This window comes from Entelurus aequoreus, linkage group LG09, assembly GCF_033978785.1.
Source record: "Entelurus aequoreus isolate RoL-2023_Sb linkage group LG09, RoL_Eaeq_v1.1, whole genome shotgun sequence".
Lineage (NCBI taxonomy): Eukaryota > Metazoa > Chordata > Actinopteri > Syngnathiformes > Syngnathidae > Entelurus > Entelurus aequoreus.
In genome coordinates, this window is record NC_084739.1 from 66,138,770 (window position 1) to 66,154,498 (window position 15,729).

Genomic DNA, 15,729 nt, shown 5'->3' on the forward strand with positions numbered 1-15,729 from the left:
CGTGGAATTTACAATAATAACTATGAACAATAAAACACTGAATATTAAGAAGATATGAACATCGCTCCTCTTTTACGTGGGATTTACAATATTAACTATAAACAATAAAACACTGAATATTAACAACATATGAACATCACTCCTCTTTTACGTGAGAGTTACAATATTAACTATGAATAATAAAACACTGAACAATAACAACGTATGAACATCATTCCTCTTTTACGTGGTGTCAACAATATTAATTATGAACAATATAACATGGAATATCAACAACATATGAACGTCGCTCCTCTTTTATGTGGGATTTACAATAATAACTATGAACAATAAAACACTGAATATTAACAAGATATGAACATCGCTCCTCTTTTACGTGGGATTTACAATAATAACTATGAAAAATAAAACACTGAATATTAACAAGATATGAACATCGCTCCTCTTTTACGTGGGATTTACAATATTAACTATAAACAATAAAACACTGAATATTAACAACATATGAACATCACTCCTCTTTTACGTGATATCTACAATATTAACTATGAACAATAAAACACTGAATATTAACAACATGTGAACATCACTCCTCTTTTATGTGAGAGTTACAATATTAACTATGAATAATAAAACACTGAACAATAACAACGTATGAACATCATTCCTCTTTTACGTGGTGTCAACAATATTAATTATGAACAATATAACATGGAATATCAACAACATATGAACGTCGCTCCTCTTTTATGTGGGATTTACAATATTAACTATGAACAATAAAACACTGAATATTAACAACATTTGAACGTCGCTCCCCGTTTACGTGGGATTTGCAATATTAAGTATGAACAACAAAAGACTGAATATTAACATATGAACATCACTCCTCTTTTACATGGAATTTACAATATTAACTATGAACATAAAACACTGAATATTAACAACATATGAGCATCTTTTACTTCTCAGACCAGCTCCTCGATAGTTGTGTATCTTTTACAATCAAGCAAAACACAACAAAAATGTAACAAACAGCAAAATATGAATGCAAAGTGCAATAAACACCTACAATATGATTTATTATCACTTTTATGCAGACATTTGTTGTAAAAATCTGCTTCCACGTCTGTTCCTGACACATTTCAACCATTGAAATACTTTCTATAGTTGAAGACTTACGGTCATTTAAAACACTGCACATCATAATGGCAAATACACTTTTGATGTTAAAGGTCTAAAAAAAATGATGTCGAATGTCCGGCGGTCCGGATTGAAAATCTTAATAGGCCACATGTGGCCCGCGGGCCGTATTTTGCCCAAGTCTGCTATAAAGTGAGATTTGGGGGTTATTTATTTGGAAATGGAAGGAAGCTGTATTCACACTCTCAATGTGCATGATCATTTTCGGCCTTTTTCCTCCGCCCAGCCCCTCACCAACTCGTGAGCATTCCCCAAAAAGGACTAATATCCCCGCTAACCGACGAGCAAAGGGCCAATAAGAAGGTACCCTCGGCAGAGGTAACAACGCTCTTTATCGACCACCACGCTATAGCCCTTCCATTGATGCAAAAAAAAAAATGTCTAAAAACAACATGTTGTGTTGTTTGGCTTATAGCGCCGCAAGGGGAGGGGCGCGGGGAATATGGAAAAGGGGGGGTGGGGGGGAGGCAAGGGAGTCACTTTTCACAGCTTCAGCTTTTGTTTACCTCTAATTGCCAAGCTGCTATTTCTGAGGGAGATGCAAGGTGCCACCCTCAACCAATATTTCTGCAAGGCATTTATCAATTATGGCCTCAAAAAGCACTAATCTATCTTCCACCACATGTTTCAGCCCCCCCACTCTTCCCACTTTCTCTCTCAATCCAGGGCTGCCTTTCACATCCTTTGATTTGGACATGAATTAAAAAAAAAAAAAAAAAAAAAAAAAAAAAAAAAAGCTGCAGAAATAAACAAATTCATCATCCGGGCTTCCATTTGAAATGAAAACACATGAGAATAAGATTGATTTACGCCATATGCTGCAGGAAGACAAACAAAGATTTGTGCGAAGATATTGTCGGTCGAGCGCACACTCTTTAAAAAAAATAAAGTCTGATTTACAGCAGCAATACTTATTTGTCGTGGGATGACTCTGCTCTTATTGTTGTCTTATCTGATCACTTTTTTATGGCCAAAAATATATTAGTCCTTTTTAATACTTCCCTTACAAAGATAATGATATTAATTAACAGTATATTTATTATTGTGGAGCTACGTTACATCTTTTTTTTCTTTTTTTTGCCATTTGCACACAACTTTACAGTAACACACATATTTCATAAATTAAGTGTGGAAATTTTGCATTTTACATTATTTTTCTGTTGTTTTTGCATCATGGCTGTGATGCATATATGGCAATATTATTATCAATAATAACAATAATGATGAAACAGAATAATTACTTGATAGTATGAAAAACATATGTCAGTATGCTAAGTACAAACACATTAATAATAATATTTTTTGCATTTCTTACAGTTTTGCTATTGTATCTATTGACATGTGGTCAACTAAGAGAGCAAATATTAATATGACTATAAAGACGCAGAAGAGCCAAATAGAATATCTCAGCATGATGAAGTACAACCACACGAATAATAATATTTTTTGCATTTTAACACCAGTTTTCTATTGTATTTCAGGCCATGTGGTCATCTAAGAGAGCGTATATTAATATGAATATAACGATGCAGAACAGGGACACAAGCCAAATAAAATACTTTAAAAAAATAATCAACATCAACACTTCATTCTGAATGGTAATAGCGCTTATATGCGTTTCATTATTATTATTAATAAGTAATAATAATGAAAAAAGTGCATCATAGAGGGACTAATAACCGTGTAAGCCAATTAAATATTAGGAACAGCCAGAATAATTAACATTTTTATAATTAAAGTGTTGAAAGTGATGATGCGAGCGCACAGTATTAATATCATTATGAATAATAACAATAATAATGATGATGCGACACTGTGTAAATAGCCAAAATACGTCAAATATTCTCAGTATTGCAGAGGTGCATCATGCACAGCAATATTAAATTACCGTAATACCTGTCAAACTGTGCAAGCACAAAAAAATGATGTGATCGGTGCATTATTATTATTATTATTAATAAGCAATAATGATGAAAAACGTGCATCATAGAGGGACTAATAACCGTGTAAGCCAATTAAATATTAGGAACAGCTCGGTGTGATGCGGTGCAAGCCACAACCCGAATAATGAGCATTTTCATAATTAAAGTGATTATGCGAGTGCACAGTATTAATATTCTTATGACTACTAATAATAATAATAATGATGATGATGCGGCACTGTGTAAATAGCCAAAATACGTCAAATATTCTCAGTATATGCACAACGATATTAAAATACCGTAATACCGGTCAAACTGTGCAAGCACAAACAAAAAGTGATCATTATTGTTATTGTTATTATCAATAATAGGCAATAATAATGAAAAAAGTGCTTCATAGAGGGACTAATAACTGTGTAAGCCAATTACAATTATTATGAATAATAATAATAATAATAATGATGATGATGCAGCCCTGTGCAAATAGTCAAATATTCTCAGTATTGCAGATGTCAATCAAGCACAACAATATTAAATTACCGTAACACCTGTCAAACTGTGCAAGCACAAACAAAAAGTGATCATTATTGTTATTATTATTATTATTAATAGGCAATAATAATGAAAAAAGTGCATCATAGATGGACTAATAACCGTGTAAGCCAATTAATATTATTATGAATGATAATAATAATAATGATGATGATGCAGCATTGCGTAAATAGTCAAATATTCTCAGTATTGCAGATGTCAATCGAGCACAACAATATTAAATTACCGTAACACCTGTCAAACTGTGCAAGCACAAACAAAAAGTGATCATTATTGTTATTATTATTATTAATAGGCAATAATAATGAAAAAAGTGCATCATAGAGGGACTAATAACCGTGTAAGCCAATTAATTTTATTATGAATAATAATAATTATTATTATAATAATAATGATGATGATGATGCAGCACTGTGCAAATAGTCAAATACTCTCAGTATTGCAGATGTCACTCAAGCACAACAATATTAAATTACCGTAACACCTGTCAAACTGTGCAAGCACAAAAAAAATTATGTGATCGATGCATTATTATTAGTATTATTGTTATTATTATTATTATTATTATTAATAGGCAATAATAATGAAAAAGGTGCATCATAGAGGGACTAATAACCGTGTAAGCCTATTAATATTATTATGAATAATAATAATTATGATGATGATGATGATGCAGCACTGTGCAAATAGTCAAATACTCTCAGTATTGCAGATGTCAATCAAGCACAACAATATTAAATTACCGTAACACCTGTCAAACTGTGCAAGCACAAAAAAATTATGTGATCGATGCATTATTATTAGTATTATTGTTATTATTATTATAATTATTATTAATAGGCAATAATAATGAAAAAGGTGCATCATAGAGGGACTAATAACCGTGTAAGCCTATTAATATTATTATGAATAATAATAATAATAATAATAATAATAATAATGATGATGATGATGCAGCACTGTGCAAATAGTCAAATATTCTCAGTATTGCAGATGTCAATCAAGCACAACAATATTAAATTACCGTAACACCTGTCAAACTGTGCAAGCACAAACAAAAATAATGTGATCGATGCATTATTATTATTGTTATTATTGTTATTATTATTAGGCTGTGGCAGCAGAGCAGGAGCATATTCAAGGTGTCACAGAGTGATGGATGCACGTACAAATTGAGCGTGAGTGATGCGTGGAGAGTGGGGTGGCGAGGGGAGTAGGGGGGGGGGCTGGTAAGGTGCAAATCACTCGCATATGATGCACTTTGCACGACTCGTTGAAACAACAACAACAACAACAACAACAACAAAAGAGGAAGGAGTGGAGGAGACGAGGTGGGGGTGGGTGGGGGTGGGGGGGGGGAGGTTTAACCGACGAGTATCCGAATTCAATGCTCACAGAGCTGTGGGTGCCACGCCGCGGGGGGGCTCGACAATAACAACAAAAGGCGTTTCTTCCCCACGCCGGGTATCGGTGACACCGCTTGAATGGCAGCGCAACGTGAGAGGCTGCGATTTATGTGCTTAAATGGCGCTAAAAGGCTGGCTGATCACTGCTGACAGATGGAATCAAGCGCGGCGGCGGCGGCGGCGGCGGCGGCGGCTGCGGCTGCGCGCGCAAAACCGCCCATCAATAATAATAACAATTAAAAAAATATATATATATAAATATAAAACATGCTAAATAAGATCTTACCTGCACATGATTTCATGCGTGAGAAGAACTCTGCACATCTCTGGGTTCTTGTCCTGGCCCTCGTAGATGATGGCCTGGATGGGGAGAAGAGCAGATTTTTTAAATATTTTCTGGACGATTAAATTAATTGTGTTTATATTCTAATAAAATGTTCTATTTTCCACAATTCCCTATCTGCGCCCGTCCCCTATTAATCCACTTAAGACAGGCGGGCCGACAGAGGGGGGATTGAGCTCCAATGGAAGTGTCATCAATATGCTTTTAATCTGGTGGATATTTGGGGGAAAAAGTGTTAATGGGCAATCTGTTGTTTATTTTTTGAGCCGCTAACAATGATCTTTTTTTTTTTTTTTCTTCTCTCTCCCCGTGGATAAAAAGCGCGTGTCTGGCGGCACGGTTGAGTAATTTTTGAGCATTGGCTGAAACAGATGGCGTGGAGCTATCAGCGCTCCATCCCTCCTCCTCCTCAGCATCCTCAGCCTCCAGCATCCCTTTCTAAGGAGACTCCATATTCACACCTATATTTTCTTTAAAATTGTAATTTTTTTTTTTAAAAAGTGTCACATTTAGAAGCTTTAAATTGTATATTTTTTTTTCTTTCCAAGGGGTGATTATCCCCATTGCTTTGATTTATGTGGCCGAGGAAACACAAATCCATAAATTGCTTGTTCTGCGTCATTGACTCGGATCATTGGCGAAGGAATGCTGTGACCGCTCTATTTAAACATATAACAAAATATATCATCATTCATCAACATTTTGTGTATTATAGTCTGGTAAAAAAAAAAAAAATGTTGATGAATTCATAATTGCGGTTGGAATAAAACGCATGTTTTTGTGTAAATATTTCCAAAAATCCATATTTGACCTCTCAGCCTTTTGCAAGAAATGTTGGATAAAGTGACTCTCCTGCAGGTTTATATACTATAAATTCATGCACTTTTATCGTATTATTATTATTATTAAAAGTAGTAATAAAATTATATTTATTACAACACACGTGTTTTGCATGCAAGTGCAACTTACCTGCTTTGTCATGGAATCGATTAACCGAATGTAAAGATCCTGTTCTGTTCTGACGCCTGTGTGAAAAGAGAAAATAATGACATTAATGCGGATGACAGTAAATAATAGGGCACGTGCGTGGGTGTTGTTGAGAAATATAAACACGCCATAATTGGTATTTAATGGTGGGTTTATTCGCACTTAATCAGACTTACCATTGCTGTACAATAACTGTAGTTTGTAATGTATCCCATTGTTAGTTTTTTCACTGGTTGGCTCCTGCAATAATAATAATAATAATAATAACAGCATTAAGATATGGGAAATTATATGAAAATTGTTAATTTCCAAAGGTGCGTTGTTATTTTTATTTTTTTCAAGAAGAGATGAGTCGTTGTCTTACTTTGTCTTTCTCCACAAAGTCGACAAAAGCAGTCCTCTCGATCTCCACCGGCTGTCCCTGTCTGTCATAAAGGGCCAGAACAAAGTGGAAAAAATTGGACTTCCGGAGGTTGGAAGGGGGCTGCTTCTCGTAGTGTGCCCGGGCCAGGCCGACTCCGCTGCGGGGAGAGAAGGGGAGAACACCTCGGTTAAAAAAACTGGAGCAAAAATAAATTTAAAAAAAAAAAGACGTTTTTGTTTTTTATTTTGTGACAAATTTGTAAAAAAAAAAAAGAGTAAATTAAAAAATAATAATAAGGGGTGAATGATGGCGAGCCGGGCCGCCGGAGGTGAGCCGCGCCGGGGGTACCTTTGGGCGGCCGTGTTGGCGTCCACCACCCCGGCCGTGTGCATCCACGAGCGGACCGAGTTGAGCCCACCGAGCGGTTCCTCCTTCATGGTGGTCCCGCCCCGCGGTATCGTCTCCTGAATCCCAAACATTGAGGACAAATGTGCGGGAGCCTCCTGCGCGAAGAAGAGCGGAGGTGGGGGGTACAGGAAAGGGTCCACCACACCGGGCGCGCTGCTATCCTTCAGGGCGAGAAGAGGGCGAGTGTCGGGGCGGCGCAAAGTCCACAGGTCGGCTCTCCCGCTTCGCTCCGTCCGACGTGAGCAAGTCTCAAAAGTGCTCGACTTAAGTTATTAAGACAAAATATCCACACAATTGTTCGATTTTTTTTTTTTTTTTGGGGGGGGGGGTTGTTATATTTGGGGGTAAAAATGACTTATTTGTGCGGGGTGGCGCTGCTCTCAAAGCGGACACATCCCCGAAGAACCGCCGTGTCCGAAACCTTCAGGACTTTGTTTTTTTTTTAAAAAAATAGAACCCTGGCGTGAAAAGATGCTTCTTCTTCTTCGTCTTCTTCTTGTGCTCCGGCGGCAGCGCAGCGAGACGAGAACACGCACGGAAGGAAGGCTGCTCACCAGTGGAAGGTGTTCCACGCACACGCGAGAGGAGAGGAGAGGTGGAGAAAGGGGGCCCCTGTTCGCGTCGCGCACGCTGGATGGGAACATGCAAAACTAAGCCCTCTTTCCCCGAGGACTGCACTCTTTCCCGGGAGCCAAAACTCTAAACCCACGGGAGGGGCGACGTCACCGGGTGACGCGGCGGCCCGGGGCGGGGCTTTGACCGTACATGGAGGCGTGACGCGTTAGCCCCGCCCACCCACCCCCGCCCCCCCCCCCTCCCTGTATCCGAGCGAGAGGAGCATGCATGGCGAGGGAAGCGAGCATCTCTCTCTTCGCTTTTATTCCTCCACTTTTGCCTCTTCGATGTGGTGAGTTGGACTCTTTTCATCTTATGGAAAAGATAGAAGATGACAAGTTTTGGCTTGAAAAAAAAAAAATTTTTTTTTTTTTTTTTGGTTTAAATGTGCGTAATTCAAAGAAAATTATGCCGCGTTCAATGACCATTTTTATAATTGTTTTTTTGCATTTACACCCCATTCCTTAGTGTTTTGCATACATTCCCTCTATTAAAATGATTATTCCTTACTCAACAATATTGGTGTTACTTTTTTTTTTTTTTTTTCTCGGCCCGAGAGCTTGATTAGAGCGGAAAGGAGGGAGGGAAGGCTGCTATATCCTGAGCAATCTATCTGGAGCTGGTGCTGAGGGTTAATAGCTGCTGCCAAACATTAAGTGAATTATAAGCTGTTGCTTTTTCACCTCCACACTCCCGCTTTAGCCAAATTGCTCACCTTTCTAAGCAAATAACTCTCTCTTTTTTTTTTTTTGCACATTTATTAGAAATTAACCCCTCATTACACGCACTGATGATGCTCTTATTTTTTCCCAGCCCCTAATCTGATTATCAAATTATGCAACTTGGAGACAAATCCTCTTACAGATCAGATATACTAAGAGAGAGAGAGCAGCCGTCAGGTCGGTAACGATGCCGTCCTGAAAGGGACTTTTAAAGCGTATTTGACAACAAATGCAGCTGGCCCCCAGCTCGTCGTGGACATATTAGTGGGGAAATGAATGCAAATCTGTGTGCAGGAGCCATCTGGACGTGGAGAGACAGACTGAGAGAAAGAGGGGAGTCAGCTGAGCCCTGAATCCGCCTGATGAGAGCTCCTTTTTTTTTTTTTTTTTGCTGCATGCGGCGGTCCTGCACGCAGAGAAAGTAGAAAATAACTTGAAAAAAAAGTATTAAATATGTCATAAGCATGGATTTTTACGTGGAAAGGTGTGTGCGTGCTGCGCACTTTTCATTTTTCTTTGCAGTTAATTTCCCTGATGCAATGGTGGAAAGTGTGACGATAACCATAGACTTAGACAAACCTTATTGATACACAAGGGAAATTGTTATTTTGTATTACTTTTTTTTGTTAGGCTTAGATGATCAACAAATGTGGGCTTTATCGTACAAAACAATAATTAGAAAACTGTCATTGGTTTAATTAGTATTTCTTACTAAAGGTATTGAGGAAATAAATGTGTTAATTAGTAGAAATAGCAAGGAATTAAATTTGCTGGTGGCCTTTCTTGCAAAAATGTGTATAGATAAATGACTCATTTGTGACTTAAGTGGGAAAAGTGTGATGATAACCACAGAGTCTGAGGTGGATCAACAAATGTGGGCATTATCGTACAAAACATAGTCATTAGAAAACAGTCATTGGTTTAAATATTATTTTTTATTAAAGGTTTGGAGCAAAAAAAAAAAAAAAAGATTAATTTGTGTGTTAATTAATAGAAATAGTGAGGAAACAAATTTGACTTTCAAAAATTGGTATAGATAAATGACTCATTTGTGACTTAAGTGGGAAAAGTGTGATGATAACCATAGAGCCAGAGGTGGATCAACAAATGTGGGCATTGTTGTACAAAACTAGGTAATTAGAAAACTGTCATTGGTTTGAATATGATTTTTTATTAAAGGTTTTGAGCAAAAACATGATTCATGTGTATGTTAATTAGTAGAAATAGCGAGGATCAAATTTGACTTTTTAAAAATTGGTATAGATAAATGACTCATGTGTGACTTAAGTGGGGAAAGTGTGATGATAACCATAGAGCCTGAAGCCATGGAACAAGAGAAAGTTACTCATCAATTAATAATTGGTAGGAAACTGACTAATTTGCAGGGTATTTAGTCAATTATTGTTTTTATTTTATTTTTTTTAAAACAGGCAGTTTTGTGTTGTTTGATGATTTCTTTAAAAAATGAGTGTTAAGTTAAATTTCAACATATTTGCAGGTTATTGAAATAATTAGAAATTAAGAAGTTTGTGGTATTTAGTAGGATTTCTAACAAGGAAGAATCAGTAAAAAGTGATTATTTAGTTAATTTCTTTACAAAAAAGTAAAGAAATAGTATATTTCCTACAAATTGTAATTAACAGGAAACGAATAAAGAAATAATCAGTCAAACTGAAAACAGTCATTTTTTTAATAAAATGTTTTTTGAAAAGTATTTAGTAATGCAGTTCATATGTTGGTAATAAAGTCGAATTAATTCATGTGTGTGTTAGAATTTCTTACAAAAAGTAATTTGATCAATTTGCATTTTTCAGGAGGATTTAGAAGAAGAAAAAAAAAGGTTATATAGTAGGATTTATTTGACAAATATACAGTTAAATGTACAAAAAGTTCAGAGTAATACAAAATAAGAGCAACATTTGTGGATTTCCTACTAAATCTGTTTTATGTGTGCAAGTTATTGGTGCGAGGACAGGAAGTAAACAATCTGTGTGTGTGTGTGTGTGTGTGTGTGTGTGTGTGTCCGTCATTTGTGACGTCACAGCCGCGTTGACCTCCACTGATATGAAATCAAACACCAATGAGGACTTCCTGTCATGGAGCACTACTGGCTTTTTTTTTTTTTTTTTTCTATACTGTGTGTTCGGCGGTGTGCGTGTGTGTGTGTGTGTGTGTGTGTGCGTGTGCGTGGGGGGTGAATTTACGGGGCGAGGCCCTTGATGATCTTCCTAAATTTGCATGTAAATGGCGACATCAGCCTCCACGCGTGCCAGGGGCCAGCGGGCCTCCCAGATGTCACCACAAAGTCAATCAGCCGGCCGCTGCCCAGCTGTCCGTCCACATCCACGGAGAACCACCAAAATACACTTTTATTATTATTATTATTATTATTATTATTATTATTATTATTATTATTATACACCTACAACACAAGCGGGAGTTTGACTTTTATTTATGAAAATAGCAGCTTCGCTTTTTTTTTTTTCTTAATTTTTTTTTTCAAAAGGGATCGTTCGTTGATGAATTATTAATTACATGTACGCCCACACTTCCTTCTTAATTCTTAATGCCTTTAATCAGCCCACGCAGAATTTCCTTTCACTAAAATATATATTTAATTCTCTTTTTTTTATGATTATTCCCCATGTTTGCGTTCACGAAAACTATCCCGTTCTCATGTTTTAATTATTATATTTTTACATTTTATTTGTTTTATTTCAATGGAATAATTGCATTTTTTTTTTTTTATTAACGAACGATCTTTGTAAAGCTTGAATTTCTCCTTTTTAAATAAAAACGTTGAGTTTAAAAAGAAACAAAAACACATTACAGAACATAATAAGACATCAATAAAATTAGAATTTATAGATTATTTTGGTGCAGGTTGTGGTTATAATATATCAATTATTTAAAAGGAGGAGGGGGGGAAAAGCCAGGAGTGGTGGGATCGATTCGCGTGGAGTGTCTGATAGACGGACAGCGCCCCTCTTTGGTAACATTCATAGTGGACACTTTTTTTTTTTCTTTTTTCTTTTTTTTTCATGCAACCAAAATGTCTTTTTTTTTAACAGTAAAATGTATTTTTTTTTGCCAATTTTTTTTTTTTTTATCCTTTAGAAATTGTTGCATTTGTATGATAAATTAATGGCATTTTTTTTAATTGTGTGGAGAAAGAGCCAAGAGGGAGCAGAATAATGATGGAAATAATAACAACAATGGTATAAAATGGAGTGTGCTGCACCAGACTTCACATTCAGTGACCAACTTAATTGTGTGCACTGGTGAGTTGTGTCAAGGGCATGTGTGTGTGTGTGTGTGTGTGTGTGTGTGTGTGTGTGTGTGTGTGTGTGTGTGTGTGTGTGTGTGTGTGTGTGTGTGTGTGTGTGTGTGTGCGCCATTTGCATTTCCATTCTGCTGTGGAAATGAGAGACTTTTTTTTTCTTCTTCTTTCGAAGCCTCCCGGCACAGTCTGTGGGCGAATTACATTTAAAGAAGGCGAGAGAAATTAAATAAGAAACCGAGACCACTTCAGGGCTATTAACATCTAAAATATCCCCTGGAAATTTCCAGCGAAATACATATGACCGGGAGAGAGAGAGAGGGAGAAAATACCCCAGGTGCCATCAGTCTCATGCACAGCCTTCCATCATGGAGGTGTCCATCACTGCTTTGTGCACCTATTTAAATAAAAGTACATGTCAAAAAGAGGCGAGGGGAATGTGATTATTCGGCCGTAAGTGGGAACATATTAACGGGACATATTGAAGGGAAAATGAAGACTTTGAAAGGTCAAATTTGAAATCTCATCAGTGTGGACGCGGTCACATGTGCAAATAAAGCACAGGCAACACACTGCAAGTCATAAATACTGAGCAGCGCCTTCAATTATTATATTTGCACGCATTTCAGGGTGGGAAAGAGTCACAAACTTTGAATCGGTGAAGCCCATGAGAGTCACTCTAAGTCGTGCAGGCCCGGGCAATTATTTTGCCTCTGGGGGCCAAATTTAGAGAAATAAATGTGTCTGGAGGGCTAGTATATCTAATTTGTTAGGAACACTAATACAAAACCTCACTATAATGTCTGATTGGATGCTAAAAACGTTAAAAACCTTACAAAACGAAATGGAATTTAAAGGTTTTTCCTGACTGAGACACCCAGAATGTACATGAAAATAAAGAATGTGGGATTTACAATATTAACTATGAAGGATAAAACACTGAATATTGACAACAAATTAACTTCACCCCCCCCCTCCCCCTCTCCATTGACATATTTTACAATCATTTGCTTTGTCAGCAACAACACGAAGCGAAATGTTGGTTTTAGCCAGGTTAAATTGTGAATTTTATTTTTGAAACATTTCTATAGGTCATTCATTCATTCCAGGGTTTCCTCTAGAGCAGGCCTGAGCAAGTATTTTGACTCGGGGGGCCAAATCTAGAGAAAACAATGTTTTCTGAGGGCCAGTATCTTTCTATCTATCTATCTATGTATACATATATATATATATATATATATATATATATATATATATATATATATATATATATATATATATATATATATATATATATATATATATATATATATATATATATATATATATATATATATATATATATGTCTTAATTAGATTATCCAAAAAATAGTGCTCGATACCGTGGTAGAGCGTAATATGCATGTGTGGGGAAAAAATCACAAGACTATTTCATCTCTACAGGCCTGTTTCATGAGGGGTTTTCCTCAATCCTGAGGATTGAGGAAAACCCCTCATGAAACAGGCCTGTAGGGATGAAATAGTCTTGTGATTTTTTCCCCACACATACATATATATATATATATATATATATATATATATATATATATATATATATATATATATATATATATATATATATATATATATATATATATATATATATATATATATATATATATACACACTACCGTTCAAAAGTTTGGGGTCAACCAAATAATTTTGTGGATTAGCCTTCATTTCTAAGAACAAGAATAGACTGTCGAGTTTCAGATGAAGGTTCTCTTTTTTGGCCATTCTGAGCGTTTAATTCACCCCACAAATGTGATGCTCCAGAAACTCAATCTGCTCAAAGGAAGGTCAGTTTTGTAGCTTCTGTAACGAGCTAAACTGTTTTCAGATGTGTGAACATGATTGCACAAGGGTTTTCTAATCATCAATTAGCCTTCTGAGCCAATGAGCAAACACATTGTACCATTAGAACACTGGAGTGATAGTTGCTGGAAATGGGCCTTTATACACCTATGTAGATATTGCACCAAAAACCAGACATTTGCAGCTAGAATAGTCATTTACCACGTTAGCAATGTATAGAGTGTATTTCTTTAAAGTTAAGACTAGTTTAAAGTTATCTTCATTGAAAAGTACAGTGCTTTTCCTTCAAAAATTAGGACATTTCAATGTGACCCCAAACTTTTGAACGGTAGTGTATATATATATATGTATATATAAGCTGTGAAAATCTGCTGTACAGTATGTGTGTTTGGGTCCTATTTTTAGGAACACTAATACAAAACCTCACAATAATGTCTGATTGAATGCTAAAAACGTTATGACAGACCGCCTGAAAAAACAGAATGGAATTTTAAATTTTTTTACTGACTGAGACACCCAGAATGTACATGAAAATAAAGAATGTGGGATTTACAATATTAACTATGAAGGATAAAACACTGAATATTGACAACATATGAACGTCACCCCCCCCTCCCCACCCTCTCCATCCACATACTTTACAATCAAGCGAAACGCAACATAAACACTATTACAATAAACCATCTAAACAGGTATATTTTTTAAAAATGTTCATTTAAATGCTAAAAACATTGAAAATCTTACAATACAATACTTGTTTAAGATTTTCATTGTCCGGCAAACTGTCTGTTTAACTGTGCATATGACAATAAACAATCTTGAATCTCTTGAATCTTGAATACGGAATAGAATCTCAATTTTAGACACCCAGAATGTACATGAAAGTAAAGAAAGTGGGATTTACAATATTAACTAGGAAGGATAAAACACTGAATATTGACAACATATGAACGTCACCCCCCCTCTCCATCCACATATTTTACAATCAAGCAAAACGCAACATATTGACTAATTACAATAAACCATCTAAACAGGTATATTATTTTAAATGTTCATTTAAAGCAGGCCTGGGCAATTATTTTGACTGGGGGGCCACATTTTGAGAAATAAATGTGTCTGGAGGGTTAGTATATCAGATTTTTTAGGAACACTAATACAAAACCTCACAATAATGTCGGATTGGATGCTAAAAACGTTAAAAACCTTACAAAACAGAGTGGAATTAAACACATTTTTACTGAATGAGACACCCAGAATGTACGTGAAAATAAAGAATGTGGGATTTACAATATTAACTATGAACGATAAAACATTGAATATTGAAATTGGATGGATGGATATTGACAACATATGAACGTCACCCCTTTTTCTATCGACATATTTTACAATCAAGCGAAACGCAACATAAACACTATTACAATAAATCATCTAAACAGGTATATTTAAAAAAATATATATTTTAAATGCTAAGAACGTTAAAAACCTTACAATGCAATACTCGTTGAAGGGTGGACTAGCAAAGTAAGATTTTCATTGTCCGGCAAACTGTCTGTTTAACTGTGCATATGACAATAAACAATCTTGAATCTTGAATACGGAATGGAATCTTAATTTTTTTTCTTACTGAATGAGACACCCAGAATGTACATGAAAATAAAGAAAGTAGGTTTTTACAATATTAACTATGAAGGATAAAACACTGAATATTGACAACATATGAACGACACCCCCCCTCTCCATCAAAATGTTTTACAATCAACAAAAATGCAACAAACACAGCGAAATATGACTTAGAAGGTTAAAAAAAAAAACACCTACAATCTGATATATGGGATATATCACTAAGCTTTAGAACTTTGTTGTAAAAATCTCCTTCCACGTCTGTCCCTGACACCCACATTTCAGGCTGGCTCTGGAAACACTCTGTGGAAACGCTCCCCGCCCACACTGCTTGGTGCCTCGTCTGAGCTGCTGTGACTTAGATGACCATAGTAACTAATTAAATGACCATAGTAACAAATTAGACCATAGTAACTAGTATATCATGCAAAAGTGCAGATTCCAACCATTGAA

General features: G+C 36.0%; 1 protein-coding gene across 5 annotated transcripts in view; it reads right to left on the minus strand.

Moving 5' to 3' along the window:
• The window catches only part of ebf3b (EBF transcription factor 3b), a 459,151-nt gene that overhangs the window by 373,355 nt on the left and 70,067 nt on the right, over positions 1 to 15,729 (minus strand). For 4 of the 5 annotated variants that reach the window (XM_062059191.1, XM_062059195.1, XM_062059190.1 and 1 more), the window contains exons 1-5: positions 7,126 to 7,863; positions 6,778 to 6,934; positions 6,590 to 6,653; positions 6,396 to 6,451; positions 5,370 to 5,443 (exon numbers count right to left, since the gene is read on the minus strand). In XM_062059191.1, coding sequence (XP_061915175.1) covers positions 5,370 to 5,443; positions 6,396 to 6,451; positions 6,590 to 6,653; positions 6,778 to 6,934; positions 7,126 to 7,256 — 482 coding nt within the window. In that variant the 5' untranslated portion in view covers positions 7,257 to 7,863. Of the gene's footprint in view, positions 1 to 5,369; positions 5,444 to 6,395; positions 6,452 to 6,589; positions 6,654 to 6,777; positions 6,935 to 7,125; positions 7,864 to 15,729 lie in introns of those variants that run through there. The other variant, XM_062059192.1, reaches the window with a different exon arrangement.